Below are 19809 nucleotides of genomic sequence, written 5' to 3'. Positions count from 1 at the left end.
ACTGGAGTTAGGCAGACACCTATCAGTTTACACTACCATTGGGTTTTGAACCTGCACCATCCCAACACAAGGTGACGTGCACTAGCTGCTCCTACAAGGCAAGTTTTTTTTTTATGACGAGGAACCCTCACCAAAGCGAGGAAAACCCCGGGTAAAGCCCATGACCACCCTGCCTTACATGGCCCACCTCTGAAAGGTACGGACACACCCATGTGCCAGTGGGGTTTTATCTGGTGCCTTCATCTCAGCACCTTCACAAGCACCCCACTGGCACGCTTAAAACTTAAAAACATTTTTTTTATACTTGAACAGTCAACCAAGTTGATCACATCGAGCACAGTATCCACTGTATCCATGACACGGTTGGGCATATAGACCACCTTATGTTTGTCCCCCCCACAATGGCATCAGCAGTTCCATGCTGCACCTTAAAACCAATTCCTTCATCATACGAGCACTAAAAATGGATCAGCATCATATGCGCCCACGGCAGCAAAACCAGTGGCCTGAGGAACTCTGCTAGTTTGGTGCCTTCCATCAGTTATCACAAAAGTCAGGTTATATTTTGACTCCTTTTTAAGTATTTTAGATTTTCTATGTTGTATTTCATATTATTGATATTTTATACTTACCAAGAGATTTTCCCTCACCCAAGGTTAAGAAACCCATACTGCAGTTTGTGAAATTGGTTGCAAAACAAATTCACAAAAAATGGAGCTTAAAACACCAAAAACGTAAAACAGAAAAGACATAATATTTCAGTGGGCATCTCCCAAAGACATAATAAGTCTCAATCAACAGACAAACAAGCGGGAAAATGCATCCCAATGGGCATCTCCCAATGTCCCTAAATTTCCCAAGTTAGTGATCTTCTCAAGAAAAGAGGTTAATAGCAAGATGCACAAAGCCATATGCACACCACCTTGCCCAACGCAGAAGGCATCCCATTTCAAGCCATCCCCAGCACCATGATGGCAATTCCCTTGACCGTCAAGAGTATCATCCAGTTCTGCAAGAATCAAAACATTCACATCTGCATCTGCATCCATCTCATCATACAGCTAAAATTCATGACCCAATCACTTATGTTTGGATTTTTGAACCCATATTGTAGGGTAGATCTTGGATTATATGACATCACCTAATATGCCACACACTATTTTCATAGAATGAAGCTTCCCACAAAAATTCTACATGACATTTGAGTATAGAATCCCGTTTACTCCATGGGATGAAATACATCCCCTGGAATCTAATCCTACTCAGCCTGGACAAGTAGAAAGCAACCGACCCCGTTCGCCCCTTACATTGCTCTGATCTATTGGGTAACAGCTCAGATAGCCAGCAAGAAAAATAACAGGACCAACCATCCCCGTTTCTTAAATGGCAGCCAATTTGCAGTTATAGAAAAAGGCTTTTACAAGGGCTTTCAACTCTTTGCTAGACCTAGTGATAATAAAATGCACCAACGATCAGAATCCTGAGCAGCTACAGGACATTAATTGAACAAGACGTGCCCTTCCACCTTCAGTATCACTGCATCAAAACCAATCTCACAACCACAACGTTTACTGATCGACCAATGACATGCTAGTCTGATACGTCTCTCGGGTCTCCACAAGCTTTGACTAAAATCACCAATATTATACATATGACAAACTAACTGCAAAAGTAACTTCCATTTTACCTTTATCGGTCCATAGTTTAGCTATGGAGCTACGCCTTCCACCATGGATCCAGTCTGCAATTGCCGCTAATACAGTTTGTCTAACATGATAGAAGCAATGTCACCAAATTGTCCAGCTCTCAAGCTGGATGACAATCAAGAAAGCCCGTTCCTGGGCAGGTCCTTCATCATAAAAGAGAAAAAAGGCATATTTTTGTGTGTGGGTGGTTGCCGAAGAAGAAACAGCAAGCATTTCCATGTGTGCATAAAACCACAACGAAAATGTGCAACGATAGAAGTTATTTTCTCTCACCCATGAAAGAGAAGAGAAAACCACAAACGAAGAAAAACAAAACATTTCCAAAACAAGTTTTTGGAGTTTTAACAAATTTCTGGAAAACAATGATCAAAACTCTTTTTGATGAACAAAGATGTCCAAAAGAAAGTTAGTGGTCTTAGGTTAGAAATTTTATCAATCATAGCCATTTTCAAACAGAGAGCTGAAACTAGTACCCTTCCATGTTTTAGAATCACTTGAAGCTACTACCGTCCAAACACATTTCATCATCTGCTGTGCATCACCATCCCTCATGCAACAATTCATTCTGCCATCTCATTAAAACACAATAAAGCTGAAACCCAAAATGATGCGGGAATATCTTTTCATGTGAAACTCTGGGCAATTACAAAAAATAAAAGAACAAAGGTAACAAACTGATTTACCTACCTCAGACATTCTTCTAAAAATTGATATATCAAGATGACGCGATCTCAACAAAGCTGTTGTATAGCAGATAATTTTTACCCATAACAGAGTTAAGAAGTTACTGGAAAAGAACTGGAGGAAGAAAAGAAACATCTACCTCTCTTTTCTTTGCTTTTTCCTTTTTTCAATAAGAAGCCACCTATTCCACACATACTAGTATAACCGACCTGGACTTCTTGATGACCTCCTACGGCTATGTCTATATGGTGAACGAGATCTGCTCCTCCGGTTTCTCTCCCTTGACAATTCCATGCTCCCATTACGCTCACGATCCCTATCTCTGCTCCAGTCTCGACCAGCCTTGTGATGGTTATGCTTCCAATCTGATTCCCTTCCGCCATCCCTGCTCCCTCTGCCACTGTATTCTCGTGACCTTTCCCTTTCACGATCCTTGTACCTTTCTCGTTCTCTTACATCATTTTCTCTCTTCTTATTCTCACTTTCCTTGTCCCTCTGCTGACTTTTCTCTTCTGCTTCCTTCTCTCTAGCCAATCTCTCCCTCACCTTTTCTTTTGCAGCCTTTTCAACATAAAATGAGATGAGTTGGATGCAAACATAAAATTGAGTCACCAAAAGATGAAGGACTTGAATATTTACCTTGTATTCACTAATAAAATCCCGTATCATGCCATATCCTATATGCTGCTTTCCAGTTATATGTGACTGGGTCCTCTCAGCAGCATCATTAGCTACTAAAAAGGAGCCACATATCTCGCAAAGTGCCATCTTTTTCTCTTGTGTAAGGGTCAATGCTTTGTCATTCAATGTTTGTTGTGTCAAAAGCGTCTTCTCAGCATTCAACATATCCACCTGGGACATGAAGGAACAATTCTAAATCATATGATGTCAAAAGAAAATGTGTAAATATATGATACCATCAAGTATGAGAAACTGCTTAAGAAATGGCATTGACAAAACCTTTCTCATGAGCGCCTCAGCCTCATCAACCTTGCCAGCTTCACCAAGAGATTCGACTTGCTCAAGTAGCTTTTTTATCTTATCCTCCAGCAGAGAGAGCTGCTCGGACTTCTCAAGTGGAATAGGAGGTGCAGGTGGAACTTCGACTTCTTGGGTTAGCCGCTCACGGCCCCTCCTAACCTTCCTGTCCAAGTCCAATACCTACATAAAACGATCGAACATAAACCAAAGCATACAAAATGAGTAAATGTCAGACAAAGCACAACCAAAGTATCCAAAATCAGCACACACACACACACACACACACACACACACAGGGAAGGGAGACCGTCCAACCAAAGGAAGGTACAAACCGTCCAAACCACTTTCAAAAAATGATTTTACAAGTGATTTGTCAAATATGACCATACAGATGCAATCTCCATGGTGAAAAACCTAAGAACCGGCTCTTGTAGTAAATTTTTCGATATGTACATAGGATTTTATAATGTGCAAAAATCAATGGTTTGAAATTTTTAAGGTTTTCCAGATCACAACATCCAATCCATTCACCCAAAAATGTTCGTCATATGCCATGTGGTTGGATTTGCCAAAAAATGCTATGATTTTTAAAAGTGGTTTGGATGGTTTGTACTTCCTTTGGTTGGACGGTGCCCCTTATATATATAGAGAGAGAGAGTAGGGCATAACGTCGTCGAATTCACAAAGAGTTCAATGTTAGATAGGCGCACGCGTTAAAAGAAAAAAAGGAATTGCTACCGCCGCTAAAAGTCCCATTTCCGCCCAGACAATTAGCGGCGGTAATTGTTATTTTTTTCTGCCAGATTAACGACATTCCTTCGATGATTGCCCATCCATTGTTACGGGCAATCGTGTGTGTGCATTTATATATATATATATATATATATATATATATATATATATATATATATAGAGAGAGAGAGAGAGAGAGAGAGTCACCAGCTTCTCACAAAACTGTGCAAGTTCTGCTTCAAATCTTGGAGCGTACATGTCATGCCTTGGTGATTTCTCAAAGCTGAAACCATGAATAACAATAAATTATCATGAATGTGTGCATAGCTGTGGATACTAAAAGCAGCATGCTTCATCTAAAAAGCAATATCGACAGGTCTGAAATTTCAATCATGAAGTGAAGCTCATATCATATAGTTCAGAGAGACCATAGCATCACATCACCCAAAGCCTTTCAACATCACTATGATAGTGGGACTACCAGCCTGATACATGACCTTTCAATTTAGAACTTATTTTTGAGGAACAGGACCGATACTTGGTAAACCATAAACAGTTTTTTCAAGCTGCATATTGCAGAAAAGACTGATGAGGAAGATCGACTGTACAACCAAATGAGAAATTTGATAAATGAAACACAGACATTAAAACAACTTAAACTCTTACAAGGCTTAGTTAGCACCACAAACTAAACTCTTTGCACTTTTCAACTTGTGTTGGACACACCTGCGACACTTGCAAAACAGATATCGCCGCTACTTATTAGCCTATACATCAACCTTCCCCATTCTTTTCAGTTGACATTGCACCCCAAGTAAACATGATATGGTGATGGTCCCGGACATCAGATGGACAAACCTATGCCCTACCCTGTCAACATTGTCTCCCCAACTTGGATTTTTATTTTGATCTCTTCTTTTGTACATTTATTGTTGACATGAGTACATCTGCATGCTTATGATCATGAATCTCGACCTTTCTTCTGGGTCTGTATCATGCCTTGTTTTACACTGCATATCCATGGTTGCTGTGCAGTTTTCAACATGGGTTTCTGATTTTTAAGCAAGTCATAAAATAAAAGTATTATGAAAGAGAAGAAAAAACATGAGATCAGTTTTATGTGAATATCAAGTCCAGGATCATTCATCACAACATGACTCGCCAAATGAAAGAACAAAAGACAAAAAAAAGGAAAAATCATATAGACGTACAATGTGCTCTATGTGATGGACATGAATGTATCAGATGCAGAGAACAAAATATGAAAATTTAAAATTTGGCTAGGTGATGTATTGCCACATGTCATGTGAAAAATAGTTGTTTGTGCTAGCAACTATGCACCTAGTTAGAGTTTTGTGATAACCAACTTTCAATATAGTTTTCTTCATGAATATGGAGATGTGTTTGTCTGTATGTGTTCTTGTGTTGGCAAAAGTATATCTGTTTGCATATTAAACTATCAATGTCTGTCAGATAAGGCATTGACAAAAAAACTATGATGCACAAAACTCCATCCTAAGCAGGTTTCCTCATAGTTTTCGTGCACATGTACATGCATATGTACAAGTGGATGAAGGCAGACATGCACAAGTATGGGAAGCTTAATGCTTGCCAACTCTTTTTTGTTTATCAAATTTCCAATCTATCCTTTTATTTTTTTTATCATTTGTACGTCACAAGTGAAGATTGTTAGATGAGAGACGGGGGAGGCTTGAAGAGTAGGTCGAGATGTGGCAACCTGTTACCACTTACCAGTTATAGAACTACAATAGCAATTATCGTCTTGTAACCATAGTAATTCTGTCTCCATCCATGATCTCCTAAGCATGTGTGTGTAGAAGGACAAAGAGATGTGAAGATTAGATGAGATCACTTCTTTTTCCTTTAAGAATATGTGAACTTCATACTAATTACAAATTATAACAATAATTATCAATCATTACTAATAGCAATTTCCATGAGTCTATCAGAGAGAGAGAGAGAGAGAATTGGACACAAATGTATAAAACCAACTGAAATGTGTGTGTGCTGCACATGAGAATAAATTAAGTTCTTTTGTTAAAAATAAAACAAAAAGTAATGGCTGACAAATACAAATGAGAGGCGTATTGTTTTAGTTTACTTATAACAAACAGAGTTCAGGTTCCTTCCCATGAAGGGCAACCGAGCCTGGTCCTGTTTGAAACAAAACCTGTCGATTACATCATTTAGGAAGACCAAGCTGAGCTATTCCTTATGCCGGCACAAACACATTTAACATCTGGGCCCACCTTCATTCAAAAGGCATAATGCAATATGTATGAACTAAGAATTAGTCCTCTCTTATATCTTGTGATGAGTATCTCTTAGCACAACTTCTACAAAGATGGGATGACTTCAAAGGGACTTATTGCAGTTCACATGTTTCAAACAACCAAGACGTTCTCTCAGGCAACAATTATTAATGCCCATCCACAATTTTTGTTTCATAATTTGTTATCAAATGGATCATGGAGAGCTTATCTTTGATGGTATCATTTAAGCATTTATTTACCTAGAAGATGGTGAAAATAGGTGATTGGTTGATAGCTCTGTGACATAGACACGCCATATTGGCAGCCGTACCCTTGTCGACACGGGTGCTGGTACCGGACGCAGCACGGGTACATGCTGGTCCAGGTCGGGTCCAACCCTGACCCAACCCAACTTTTTCTTTTCTTTTTTTCTAGAGCGAAAGAAGAAGAAGAAGAAGAAAGAGAAGGAAGAGGAAGAAGAAGAAAAAAAAAGAAAGAGGAGGAAGAAATAGAGAGGGAGACTTGAAACCCTAGAGAGAGAGAGAGAAGCAGAGAGAGACAGAGGGAGAGAGTGTGAGAAACCCTGAGAGAGAGAGAGTAAAAATGAGAGAGAGAGAGAGCAAAAACAAGAGTGTGAGAAACCCTGAGAGAGAGAGAACCTACCTCGGCTCCTCTTTTTTTTTTCTTCTTCTCGCTGCATCGAAAGGGCGGGAGAGAAAGAGCGAGCGAGAGAAAGATAGAAAAGGGTGGCTACGCCCTTCCCCTTTTATAAGGTAGGTTTGGATATGGATCTTATTATAGATCAATATCCAAACCCTCTCTTTCTTTATATATATATATATAGCCATGTCCCCGTACCCTCATTTTTTTAAATTTCCGTGTCCTACCCTCCATACCCGTAACCATGTGACATAGGTTGATAGCAATCAGAAAGGGTTTGTATGTGGTGTAAACCAATGTGAAGTTAACAGAAGTCAAGAGAAGTAATGGAAGCTGGAGTCACATATCTCACAATTTTCACTTTTTAATGAATGAAAATGACAAATAACAAGCATCCCTTCCATTAATAGCATTGACCTAATTTTTGTACACAGTAAATTTGAACTGATGGCCAGAATTCATGATCTCAGAATTCACCTAATCCTGTGGATGACTAGAGGAGTTCTTATATATACAGCAAAAACAACAATCAAAGCTCTGTATCACATAACACTCAGCCATAATATTTTTAGCACCTTACTGGCATCAACAATGACAAAAATCAGTGTGAGTTGCATCATCCAGCAATAATGAGCTTATTCCAACAATTTCAACTAATGTCATGCTCAGAAATGGCTTTTGAAGCAACTGTTTTTCCCAAGTACCCTTGTCAATAAAGGGAATTTAGACCTTCATGAACATTAACCCTTACCTTTAGTTTAAAAGTAGTCACACTGAACTGAATGAACTTACCAAACACCCTTGAAAAGGGTTGTGTTTTTTAAAATGCATAATCACTTTTACATGAGCTGGAAGATTTTGAAGTTCCCAACTTACATCACGTGTCTGTGTGTGTGTGTGTGTGTGTGTGTGTGTGTGTGTGTGTGTGTGAGAGAGAGAGAGAGAGAGAGAGAGAGAGAGAGAGAGAGAGAGAGTTACCATGAGCCAAACAAGTTGGGAGTCAAGCAATAATTGAGTTGAGTCATGAGTGATTGGGTCTTAAAACCATGCCATGATTCATCCAGTCAAATATATATCCAAATCAGATCCAGGTAAGACCAACGAGATCCAGTTAAATTCAGCAGTAGAGTTACACTTACCATAATCCAACCCTTAAATATTGGGGTCCCAACTAGGCCTAACCTGGTTTTATCTATCTGAGAAAACTGAGAGCAAGAGTATGGGCATGTAAAACATTATATTTCCTGGTGCAAGGGCATGGAACTCAGGCACAAAGTTTGCAGCATATGGGTCGTGGATCCTCAATCCCAAATAGCACGTTAGACAAGGGTGGGATCATTTGAACTAAAATGGCACTCACATGTAACAGCCCAAAGTAGAGAATACAGTCACAATTGTACCGAAGTGTCCTGTGCATACCTTGTGCTGAAATGACCTAGAGCATGCTCAATTGCTGCTCATTTATGGAACAACAGAAACCAAAGCAAGATAAATGCTACTGCTTGTTGTACTGTTAAACGCTTGTAAAATAAAAAGCAAATGAAACCTAGAGCATGCTCAATTGCCACTTATGAAACAACAGAAACCAAAATAAGATAAGTCCACTGATTGTTGTACTGTTAAACGTTTGTAAAATAAAAGGAAAAGGAAAAGTTGGGTGTAAGAAAAGATGATGAATCATAGCTGCTAGAATAAAAAGAAAAGACATGAAGGGGAAGGTGGACGGAAATGAGGTAGACAATTGTTTTGTGACGAGGGAGAGGTGAATTAGAACAAAAAATCACTTAATGCATGGATATCATAATTTATAAGTCATAACCCATTTTAAGATATTCTAGATCACATTATCTAAAAGAGCACATGAACACATAATGCAACATTCAAAAAACAATAACTATGTAGGCAATATTCGAGACAAGAATGACATAAAATGCCTATAGTAAGATTACTTTGTACATCAAGGTATTTAAATTTCTTCATAAAAATTTATACAACAGTTCACATGTATTCTGCAATCTCCATTAACACATACAAAAAATGCTATAAGATATGGATGATCCATTACTGTAATGGAAAAAAAACCATGTTAATTGCTTCAAGAATCTTAATTTGTCAATCTTAGTAATAACAGTTCTTGAACTATGAGGAATCAAGGTTGCTGGCAGCTTCCTACTAATTTTGGAAGCAGACGGTTTTCCCTCTTCACAACTGAGATTCCATGGAAGAAGGATTTCCACTCCACCTAAGAGCTTCAGTAACTACATGACGAATCCGCAGATCAACATCAGGTTGTGTACTTGACAGTGTAGACTATTACTAGAAATATACTGTTCTAACTTCATGTTAGCTATAGAAGACATGATCACCAATATTGCTGATATTTTAAAAATATCTTGATATTATCAGTATTTCAAGGACACCTGATATTTTCCGAAGGTTTTCAAAATAACACAATATTTTCCTGAAATATTCTGAGATTTTCAAGAACATATTTTTTATATAATTTTAAGTTTTTTTTCTTTCATATTTTTAAAACTTTTCTAAATATTTCTTTATATTTTTGCAAGAAAAATATTACAAAACCTATTAGTTCTTATATTTTTATTATTCTTTATCCTTTCTCCAATTTTAAAACTTCCTATATCTTCATCATATTTTTCTGAGAAAAAACTTAATGGAGAAAACTTTCAAGGAAAACCTTGCCAAGAATGATATTGGCGACTTGATAGGAGAAGGCTGAGACATGGTAAATCATCTCAAGTATCTCATAATCTCAGTCAAGAGAAAGAATGGCAGCTTTAGCTAATGTCATCAGGAATATTACTCATTTAGTCTTGGCCTTGATCTAGCATGCAAGATAATGAGAATATTACAATTCAAAAAATATTTTTTCTGGTGATAAACCCTGTGTTTGAAATCTTCAGAAGGAGACGCATCCCTCTTCCCTATAAGGATCTCACCGGAAGGCTAAAGATCAGTTACCTCAATGAAAACCTGAAACAGCCAGAACTCCAAAGTTCTTATTTAGCACGCCAGTAACTCATATTAAGTTCCTTCCTACACAAACATGTAAATAATATGTAGAAGCTTACTCCACGAAATTCTTGGAAGAAAAATAATTAAGATAGACACAAGTACCAAACATGTACAATATGCACTAATTATATGGCAATCCCAATCTTTAAAAAGGTATGGACATCTTAACCCCAGAGGGTAAACTTAAACAACATCCTAAGAAATGTAAACTTCCATGAATAGTTTCTAAATTTTTTACAATCGTTCAATGTGACAGTAAAAGGGCAAAGCTGCTGTTTTTAATAAACAATATTTTTGTAATCTATTAACTTGCAGTAAATCATCAAACGTGAGGAAATCATAATCTACGTTAATCATAAAGATATTAAGTAACATATTCAAGGATGAAGGAAAGAACACATTGAACACTGCAACTACCTCTCTTTCAACTTTGGATCATGAATTCTAGGGCATGGACCTACACCAAAAAAAGGAGCATTAGGGAAAAGCAACAAAATTTCTTGCACCTGAAGATATCATTGAGAAATTTTGAAAAGTTAACGTGTCCACCCAAATTTAAACCTACCAAGATCACTTTTCGTATTGAAAAATAAGTCATGCGGGCAGAATCGAACCATATAAGAACCACAAACTTCTCTATCATCCCAGCATATCTCCTTGAACCCCTTCTTTTCTTCTTCTGTAAGGTTGCGAGCTACACAAGAATACAAAGAAATAAATAACCAACAAGAGTAAGGATGAAATGGAATTGCACGACAAACATCTGAAAAGAAAAGGAAAAAAGGGCGCTACGCTATATTTCGAGAAATTTAAAGAGTAAGTCAGGAATGACTGCTGAAACTGAACATAATAACCCTGCCCAATTTTTCCAAGCTGCAACATGAGCATGGCATGATAACCAGGAAATAACCCAAGCATCGGTCTGAAATTGCAAAAAACGAGTTCCGTGGTATTCCAGGCAACTAACTGGTATAGCTGGACTACACTGTGAGATCAAGGTATGTTGGCTATAGGTCCTATGGACCTTTCTAAGTTCCGTTCGTCGAGACGCAGCTAAGTCAGAAAACAAGAAACCATGGATCTAGTCAAGTCTTCAAATCATAAAAACCAGAACTCCCTTCACCACACAGAATGTAGGTATTGGGCGGATAAATTAATCAATGAAAAGATACAATCTAAAACAACTACTTCTTTCAACCGACCAAAATTTACAAAAAAGAACACGTAATTAGCTAAATTAATCCTACAGCCGTGGTTGCTTCCATCACCAAACAAAATAAAAAAGTAGGAAATGAAGCACTCACGCATTCAAAATCTAAAGAAAGAAAATATCATGACCAAAATATAAGAGACAACGTCATCGAGCCAAAAATCCATCAAGTAACACGAAATCATAATTATTTAAAAAAAAAGGCAGCAGGAATTAGGGTTTACAATCGCAAAATTGCAGCAAAAGAACCCGTAGGTGGTACGAATGAGAGAGGAGGGGAATTACCAGCACCCATCAACTCATCCAGCAAGGCTCTCTGAGCGTCCATGACTGCAACAATCGATAATTTCTCGATTGAGACTCAGAGACGCGCCCCGAAAAAGAGAAGAGGGAAGAAGTATCCCACGATTTCAGTTCGATCTGAGGGTCTAGGGTTTCAAGAAGAGAGAGAGAGAGAGAGAGAGAGAGAGAGAGAGAGAGAGAGAGAGAGAGAGAGAGAGAGAGAACAGATGAGGACGATATCGAGTACACGCAAATAACAAGAAGAGAGGAAGGAAAGTAAAATGAAAGGGGGAGAAGGAAAAACCTAGATTTTGTTTTGTTTCATCACTCCACCGTTGCTGTTTTGGATCTGGATCTCGGATCCATACGCACAGTTGAATCAGGATGGGTCTGACCCGAATCCAGATCCATGACATGAATCGGTCAAGAACTTCACCGGGTCGTGCTTGGCTTGGTAGAATCTTGAAAAGGACTGACCTAGTCAAACGGGACTCTGCTTATGGCACATTTCTTGGTCAAGGACATGGGTTTGACTGGCACGACCGGGTGAGTCGGACTAGATTTTTTGCGGCAATGCCGGGTCGGATTTATCTCTTTTGGGGATGCCAAAAGTCCAACTTTGAATCAGAAAGTAGGCACCAATGAGCTAATCAGGTCGGGTGTGCGGGTCTAGTTCAGTGTCTGGACTATTTGTTTCAACTGGAATAGGATTGAGGTGTTCATTAACCACGCCTGAATCTAGCCAGAGAACAGACAGACAACAGGCAATATGGCTGGACCGGCTGGTAAACTAACCGAACCAGCTGAACAAAGGCATGCTCGGACTTGGCTCGTTTACCAGTGGACTGAGCTCATTACTCAGCTCGTGTTCATATTTAGCCGAACCGAGCTCAAAGCTCGGCTCGCCCCTCAACAAGGCGTGCCTAACACAATCTGGATTGTGTAAAATTTTTCATATTATCGATACATGAAATGTATATTTTTTATATATTAAACTTAATAGTTCACATTTTGCATGTATATTTTTCACTCATCCTTCTCTTCATATATAATATTTGTTTTGCACCATTCTCTGTACATGTTACGCCCGGAATATATATCACATAAAAAATATATTTTTTATCTATACAAGTTGACTCGAGCTAAGCCGAGCTGAACACTTATGTTCGAGCTCGACTTGTTTAAGCTAAACGAGATGCTCGTGGCTCGGCTCGCCAGCTGTGTGATGAGCCAACCGCATACAACCTCGTGTCAAGCTGAATCGAGCCGAGTCATGAGTTGTTTGGTTCATTTATCAGTCCTCTCTCTCTCTCACACACACAGATATCCTGTCAAGTTTTAGCAGTAAGAAATAGGAGTAAGAATTATGCAGAACCTTTGTCCTTCATGTTGTAGAAAACATCTGGCACAAATAACTATCCTATATGATTTTATTGGTATTACAGACACTCCTCCATGATTAAAGCTGATCCTCCCCACTGCGTTGCATACATGAAAACATTGACCACCCGCCCATTAGTCAGTGTCAGAGGGATTGATCAAGAGTAGGATCGGCGCGAGCATTGAATCCTGCAAACCATGAAACTCTCATGAGCTGAATTCCCAGGATCAGAATCCACCATGACACCAACCCTCTGATGATCTCCACTGCCCAAGCTGGCGCTCCCACCTCACCCGCTAACCTCAATCCTCTCATTAGCTGCAACACCCTGTAGGCCTCATACACAATTGGAACGACGAGCCACACGGGTGATCGCCAGTGCCATGTCAGCATCTCCGTCAACATTTGCATGGACAAGAGTAGAAGATAGGGGCCAAACAGAACAGCAAATGAAAGAAATGGCAACTGTGGTTGCAGAATGCTCCTGCAAGAGGCCAGGAGTATCATGAAGGGAATGACAAAACCTGTCAAGTTTGCACCTGTGTTCCAGAACCTGTAATTCCAAGGAATTCGATGGCTGGATGACTGTGATAGGTCCACGGATTCACTCTTTGTATTTGATCTAGCACAAGCATCTGCCATAAGTAGAAATAAGGTGGTGCCAATATTAAAAATGCAATCTAGTCCGACTAAAGACAGGAGACCAGAGATGTTGCAGCCGAGGAATACTGAAGATAAAGGCAGCCATAAGGTGGGAACAATGCCAGTCACAAGCAGAACAGAAGGGCCCAAAAGCCACATGGGCCATTGCAGAGGTTGTAGAGTTTTTGCTTGATTAGTAATGGCGTTTTCATTCTCAGAGATGCTTGTTGTGATTGCTTCTTGGACATCCAAGGATTCAAAGATGTTACTCCCCTTTACGATGCCATCAACATCACTGGTAGGAGAGTAGGGAAGGGGTGAGGGCTCCCAAGCAGACAATTGCGAGCAAAACAGATGAGAATGATTGCGGACAAGGGGTAAGGTCTTCAGATCATGCGATGGTTTTGGAAAATGAGATCTTGAGCTTGGCACCCGCAGCCGCAAAGCGCCATTCATTACAAGGTGTGGAGGCCTGAATAGAAAGATCGCCTTCTCCATTTCTTAAAAAGGTTCAACCTATTCAGCAGACAACTTCTCTGCAACACAAGTGACAAACAATTAGGAAGAATCAATCGTTAACTGTGGCAAAAAATGAATTAACAAAAAAAAACAGCAGGAATATCACACAATTTGGTATTCAGACTTCATAACTAGAATAAGGTATCGTTATTCAAAATATAGAAGGAACAGTTTTGACATGAAAATAGTGGTATCATTCTAAAGATGAAGCTAAAATCAGTAGCGAAGGATTTCAAAGCAGAAAACAGTTAAAAGTCTTATCAGAGATCAAACGTCTAATGGTAACATAGAAGCATTCATGAATGCTGAACACAAACAAAGCCGCATAATCTGCAAGGTAAATGCATAATCTGCAAAGCAAATAAAATATAATAAAGTTGGATATTACCAGCAGGTGATTGTGTAGAAATAACTTGTGATCCTCACTAGACCATGCAAGTCAAATAATGGAATTTTGATCAGGAATCAAATTGTGACACAACAAGCCAATCACTGTATCTTCCAATCATTTTGCCAGCATGAGCATCAAAATGCAGTTATGATTTCAAAATCTTCATTTCAGTTGGTGAACCAGGAGTTTCCATCTTAGTCCAGCCAATTATTCTAGTCAGTTGAAGCACACATATTGCCAAGCTTACCAATAACATCAAAACCTTAGGAGCGATATTGAGAGGGAAACTCTAATCCTATAATACATTCAAGATTTCACAGTACTGTTTTTGCTAAGCTCTTGAGCAAGTTGCTTTCATGCATATTCCCTGTCACCAAAATAAGTCAACAGGACATTATTGGGTCAGCCACTGTCACAACTATCCACTAGTCCCCCATGAAGTGGCTTCCCTCATAACAGAATGCAAGAAGCAAGAAGCAGCTGTTGCCACAATGAAAAAGTGTTACTGTTAACTAGGTAGACACTTCAAACAAGCTAGGTGGTGTGCCTCTTCAGCTGGACCAGGATATCTATTATCATTTGGCTTGCTGGGTTAGCTTTTTGAAAGATCAATCTTGTCTTTCAGCCCATTGATTTTATTATTTGTCATACCACTTCCTGATTCTTGCAAGCAATATAAAATGGATCACCTAACCATGTCTAGAGTATTTGCAATATCTGCTGGAACAAGATCAAGGAATCAGCTACCACCTGCAACTTCCAATCCTCATCTTCCTCTACTTGCAAAACCCATGCAGGTTTTACCAAAACAACTTTGGCAGTTACAGGAAACAAAAGTATCTAAAATCAAATTTTCAAGATGTCATCTGGTGATTTAAAAAAAAAAAAAATTTACACGCTTTCTGATCTTATCTGAGATAATACCATATTGTGAAACCCTAGCAAGAAGCAGTTTCTCCACAAACTATCGAATATTGTGCAGTCAATACTCAATGGAACCATCAGATATAGTCAAATTTCACACTGTCTAACTTCTTTAAATTATTGCAACTGGATCCAACTGGACACTTGGTACCAGTGGCATAGCTAGGATTCATGTGAGGAGGGGCAAACAGGGGTGTAGCAAAAAAAATAAATTGGTGTGATAGTCGGGGGTTCGGGGGCAGCACCCCGATTTTTTTTTTTTGAGATAAAATAAAAAATGGCTACAATTATTAATAAAAATCTATTTTATATGGACAAATCAAACTATTTGCTGCAGTCAGGGCTGGGCTACAAAAATGGATAAAAATCTATTTCATATGGAATCAGGGCTGGGCTAGGACTGGGCTTTTAAAAAAAAATTAACTGTTCCAGGAGGCAGGACTGGGCTACAGCCCAGTCCTGCCCCCGCCCCCCCCCAGCTCCGCCTCTGCTTGGTACCATCAAAGCCTTCAGCCTTGGGCTCCAGTGTCTGCATGGGATGCTCTTTTGATCAACAAATTTCATTTGATGGCTTTAAAGAAACAAAGAGTTCACACCATGTACAGCCAAAATCCCTATTTTTCGCAATGATTCTTCCTACTTCATCTTCTCGCCTTACAAGAAACTTTGACAATGATTTACTTGTGTAGCTTAACCTTCAATCTTATCTTACTATAGTTTGTTGTATGCTATGTAACACGAACTCTTCTAATGGGGTACCACACCTGCGTCGCACCCGCATGGGTGCGGGTGCGACACTTGGACACGGCTTCCCTTGTGTCAGGTGAAGTCAACCATACTGCTGTCTATTTCTGTTCAAAAGTAGATTTAGATAACCCTAACCAAGTCCAGTTATATATATATAGAGAGATAGAGAGAGAGAGAGAGAGAGAGACTTAGTGTTAACTTAAAACTGTTAAAAATTATATATATACCCTCTCCGCATCCACGCACCCAAGTTTTTTTAAAGCACCGCATCCGCACCTATGTAACATAGGTCATATGCATTATCTCTTAACTTTATAATAGTGCTGTCTATATTATATCTTCAATTGTTTTAGTGGGGACGATTCAGATATTTGTGAATTTTGTTCCACCATATAAATTTCACATGAATGGATCTACCTAAGGTACAAATACAGGAACTTAGCAGTATAGTCCACCTACTGGTACAAAATTATGAATGCCTTTTCCAGTGCCCATGTATTTTCCTTTTAGTTTAAAACTTTAAACAAATGATTTGTTTGCTTCAGCTTTCCCAATCCCACCATCATAGCTGCTAAGAGGATGATAGAGGTGGTAACATGAATTATATTTACCTTGTATACTTCCATTCCTTGCTTTTCACTATTTGCTTAACACTAAGTTTGTACAAAAGGTGAAGAAAAGTTTTCTGTTATTATGGATTTCCCCATGGATTCTGTTCCATAAGTCTTGCCAAGACACAGAATTTTCTAGGAGCACGGACATGCATGACCAGCCAAAAACTTCCAACTTCGCACAGATATGCGACATGACCGAATTCGTCAACTCACCACCAACCATATTAAACCCATAAACTTCTAGTGAAAGACAGGAACCCTGAAATTTCCTAAAGAAATGATCACTTGTATCTGCCTCCCCACCAAAGACTTAAGCCTCAAACGTTTAGATGAATATACATCACCAATTTCACAAAGAAAAGTAACAAAACCATCCAAAAGACTGGTTGAATCTTGCAACATACAGAAAAAGTAGGCAATCAATCTGAGGCAGAAAAGGGGGTACAGGAATCAACATAATTGAACATCAATACATCGATTAGGATAAAGAGAGGCGGAAAACCCAAGTGAGTGTTTTAATATGAAGCCAACCAAAGCAGATTCAAAGAGATTTTAAGCAACAAGGTCTGTGATTTGAAACTGGTACCGTGATACCCATCAACCATCTGTGTAAGAATGAAGAGAAACGTGTCGTGGCTCACATTTCTCATGGCTGATAAACGGTAATAGGCAGATACTCTGCTCCGGCACGGCAATAGGATGCAAGCGATTCCCCGCTGAACGACTAGTGGGGACGAGTAGCTCGAATCTTTGGAAATTCTTGGACCGGAAGGTCGCGCACGCATGTGTCGCATTTTCCACCTAACCACGCAACTAGACTGGGCCATAAGTTCAGGCTCGGTCTGGGTCCGTCCATACCCAAGCCAACCAAAGACTTCCGTCACTCAGTCCACACCCAACTTGGCACCCAATCCTCAAACCATGGTAGACAGAGGACTTGAGCAGATAAATGGCTTCAAACCTTGTTTCAATTTCGTTCTATTTTTTGTGAAAGGCAAGGTGGGGTTAGGCAGACCCCTACCAGTTATACAACAATACCATTGGGATTCGAACTTGCAACGTCCCAACACAAAGTGACGTACACTAGCTGCTCCTATCAGACAATTTCGTTATATTTGGTTTTTATTTTTGTTTTAATTTTGTCCTTGGAAGCAAGGAGTAAGCCCACATTGTTTTAATTTTGTCCTTGGAAACTTTTTTAAAATTATCATGTTTTCAACGTGCTAAAACAATGTTTAGGTTTCAAACTAGTTACCCAACCCAGCTATATGTAACACATAGTGTGCTCGAAATTGTGTTGGGTTCTGCGAGCCTCATTGGGCGGTACAAGTCCATTCAAGTCAAGTTGAACATTGGAACCTTGTTGAGACTCCAGAAACTTGATTGAGTTTCATCCCATGAGCCTTTCCTTGTTGACAAGTTTATACTGGGCTCAAGTAGACCAAGCCTAATTAGAGCACCCTGATGGATCCAAGTCTAATGAGAGCACATTGATGGTTCCCCTAATGTGTGGAAATTGTAGAACCACCCACTTAGCCAGTTTTGTCTCTCTTCTAGACCAGAACAAACTGGTGGGTCCCTACAGGATAATGCAACAATTCAATCCAAAAGAAATTGCTTGGTGGCCATGAGTTGAAGAATCTCCATCCTCTCTATCTATCTGCATTATCTTCACTTTCACATGCTCCCTTCAGTTTAGGACTCAACACTCTCCATGGATGACACTCTAGACAAGTTGGTTGTCTTCCTCGCAAAGAGGGATGGCATAGACAAGCTGGTCAAGACCTTCCAATATGTTTCCAAGCTTGTCCATTGGCACATAGAAGCCTCTCACCCCACCATAGCCCAGAGAGCCAAACAATGGGAGCTTGCATCCGGACTAAGTCGCAAGGCCTTCCGAAGTGGCCGGTTCCTCACCGGCTTCAACACTCTCCGAAGAAACCCTGGCTCCACACCAACTTTCCGGTTGCTTGCGGTCTTCGCCAATGCCGGTGAGATGGTCTACTTCTTCTTTGATCACCTTTTATGGCTCTCTAGAGTAGGGGTTCTGGACCCTGGTATTGCCAGGAGGATGAGCTTCATATCTGCCTTTGGTGAATCTCTAGGCTATGTTTTCTTCATCATATCCGACTTAATTATCATAAGAAATGGCCTTATTGCTCAGAAAAAACTCCTCCATGCACACATGTCCAGTGATGATTCGTTGCCGGCGGACAAAGAGGTAATGGAGAAGGTGAGGAAGATCAAGGGTGATAGGATAATGAGGTTGATGGCTGTGGCTGCCAATCTTGCTGATTTAGTAATAGGATTGGCTGACATAGAGCCCAATCCTTTCTGCAACCATGCAGTGACTTTGGGTATAAGTGGGCTCGTCTCTGCTTGGGCTGGCTGGTATAGAAACTGGCCATCTTGAAGTAATCTCCGTCCATGACATAATTTTATATAGCAAAGTTCTGATTGTATAAAGAAATTAATCAGTTTGGTCTCATTTGAAGTATAAAGTTTGTTTGTTTTTTTCACATAAACACTACCTCTGTAGTCAATGATAGGGGTGTCAACGGGTCTGGTTTACCCGGACCAAACCCTATAGGGTCCAGGTATTGTGACAAATAAGAAGACCCGGGTCCAGACCCAATGGTCTGAATACATGGACCCGGGTTTGGTTTGTGAAATTTTATACCAGACCTGGACCCGACCTGAGTTCTGAATAAGACCTGCAAATTTTCAATGTAAAAATGATAAAAAAATATATATTATTTTACCGGGTATGGTCTGGGTTTGGTTCATGTAGTTCTTATCGGATCCAGGTATGGTTTCTCTTATAGTAGACCCGATTAGACCTGGGTCCGAACCTTATACCATACCCGAAAATCTGGTCCAAGTCTGGTTTCACCTAGGTCTGAACCAAACCCGACCCATTGACACCCCTAGTCAATGCTGGTTCAGCACATTCAATATGAAGCTTAGCATCAAGCATATGGTTTTTGCATATCTTGGAACAATGGCCAATGCAAAGTTTCTGTGGGA

General features: G+C 39.7%; 3 protein-coding genes across 3 annotated transcripts; 1 reads left to right on the top strand and 2 right to left on the bottom strand.

The window, feature by feature from the left end:
* Positions 1-2302: 2302 nt before the first annotated feature.
* Positions 2303-11816, bottom strand: LOC149821691 (uncharacterized). Its single transcript, XM_089981642.1, has 7 exons — positions 11568-11816; positions 10638-10766; positions 10490-10529; positions 4311-4386; positions 3351-3551; positions 3030-3242; positions 2303-2951 (listed from the first exon to the last, which is right to left on the bottom strand). The coding sequence occupies exons 1-7, from the start codon at positions 11608-11610 to the stop codon at positions 2586-2588; spliced, it is 1068 nt and encodes a 355-aa protein (XP_089837768.1). The 5' UTR covers positions 11611-11816; the 3' UTR covers positions 2303-2585.
* Positions 11817-12961: 1145 nt separating this feature from the next.
* LOC149821690 (uncharacterized) lies at positions 12962-17497 on the bottom strand. Its single transcript, XM_089981098.1, has 2 exons — positions 17369-17497; positions 12962-14123 (listed from the first exon to the last, which is right to left on the bottom strand). The coding sequence occupies exon 2, from the start codon at positions 14083-14085 to the stop codon at positions 13090-13092; it is 996 nt and encodes a 331-aa protein (XP_089837224.1). The 5' UTR covers positions 14086-14123; positions 17369-17497; the 3' UTR covers positions 12962-13089.
* A 955-nt stretch (positions 17498-18452) lies between these two features.
* On the top strand, positions 18453-19301 carry LOC149821689 (peroxisomal membrane protein 11-4-like). Its single transcript, XM_089981220.1, has one exon. The coding sequence runs from the start codon at positions 18497-18499 to the stop codon at positions 19193-19195; it is 699 nt and encodes a 232-aa protein (XP_089837346.1). The 5' UTR covers positions 18453-18496; the 3' UTR covers positions 19196-19301.
* Positions 19302-19809: the final 508 nt, after the last annotated feature.

This window comes from Nuphar pumila, chromosome 11, assembly GCF_984573655.1.
Source record: "Nuphar pumila chromosome 11, dmNupPumi1.hap1.1, whole genome shotgun sequence".
NCBI classification, from domain to species: domain Eukaryota; kingdom Viridiplantae; phylum Streptophyta; class Magnoliopsida; order Nymphaeales; family Nymphaeaceae; genus Nuphar; species Nuphar pumila.
This window is presented reverse-complemented; position numbering and strand designations above follow the sequence as displayed.

What these genes read in the sequence shown, in the direction of transcription:
- LOC149821691 (XM_089981642.1), bottom strand. Translation starts at nt 11,610, where the DNA reads ATGGACGCTCAGAGAGCCTTGCTGGATGAGTTGATGGGTGCTG. An exon ending in CTGAGGCGCTCATGAGAAAG is followed by an intron (nt 3,243 to 3,350) that starts GTTTTGTCAATG and finishes TTCATGTCCCAG; the next exon opens with GTGGATATGTTGAATGCTGA. An exon ending in ATTTTATTAGTGAATACAAG is followed by an intron (nt 2,952 to 3,029) that starts GTAAATATTCAA and finishes TATGTTGAAAAG; the next exon opens with GCTGCAAAAGAAAAGGTGAG.
- LOC149821690 (XM_089981098.1), bottom strand. Translation starts at nt 14,085, where the DNA reads ATGGAGAAGGCGATCTTTCTATTCAGGCCTCCACACCTTGTAATGAAT.
- LOC149821689 (XM_089981220.1), top strand. Translation starts at nt 18,497, where the DNA reads ATGGATGACACTCTAGACAAGTTGGTTGTCTTCCTCGCAAAGAGGGAT.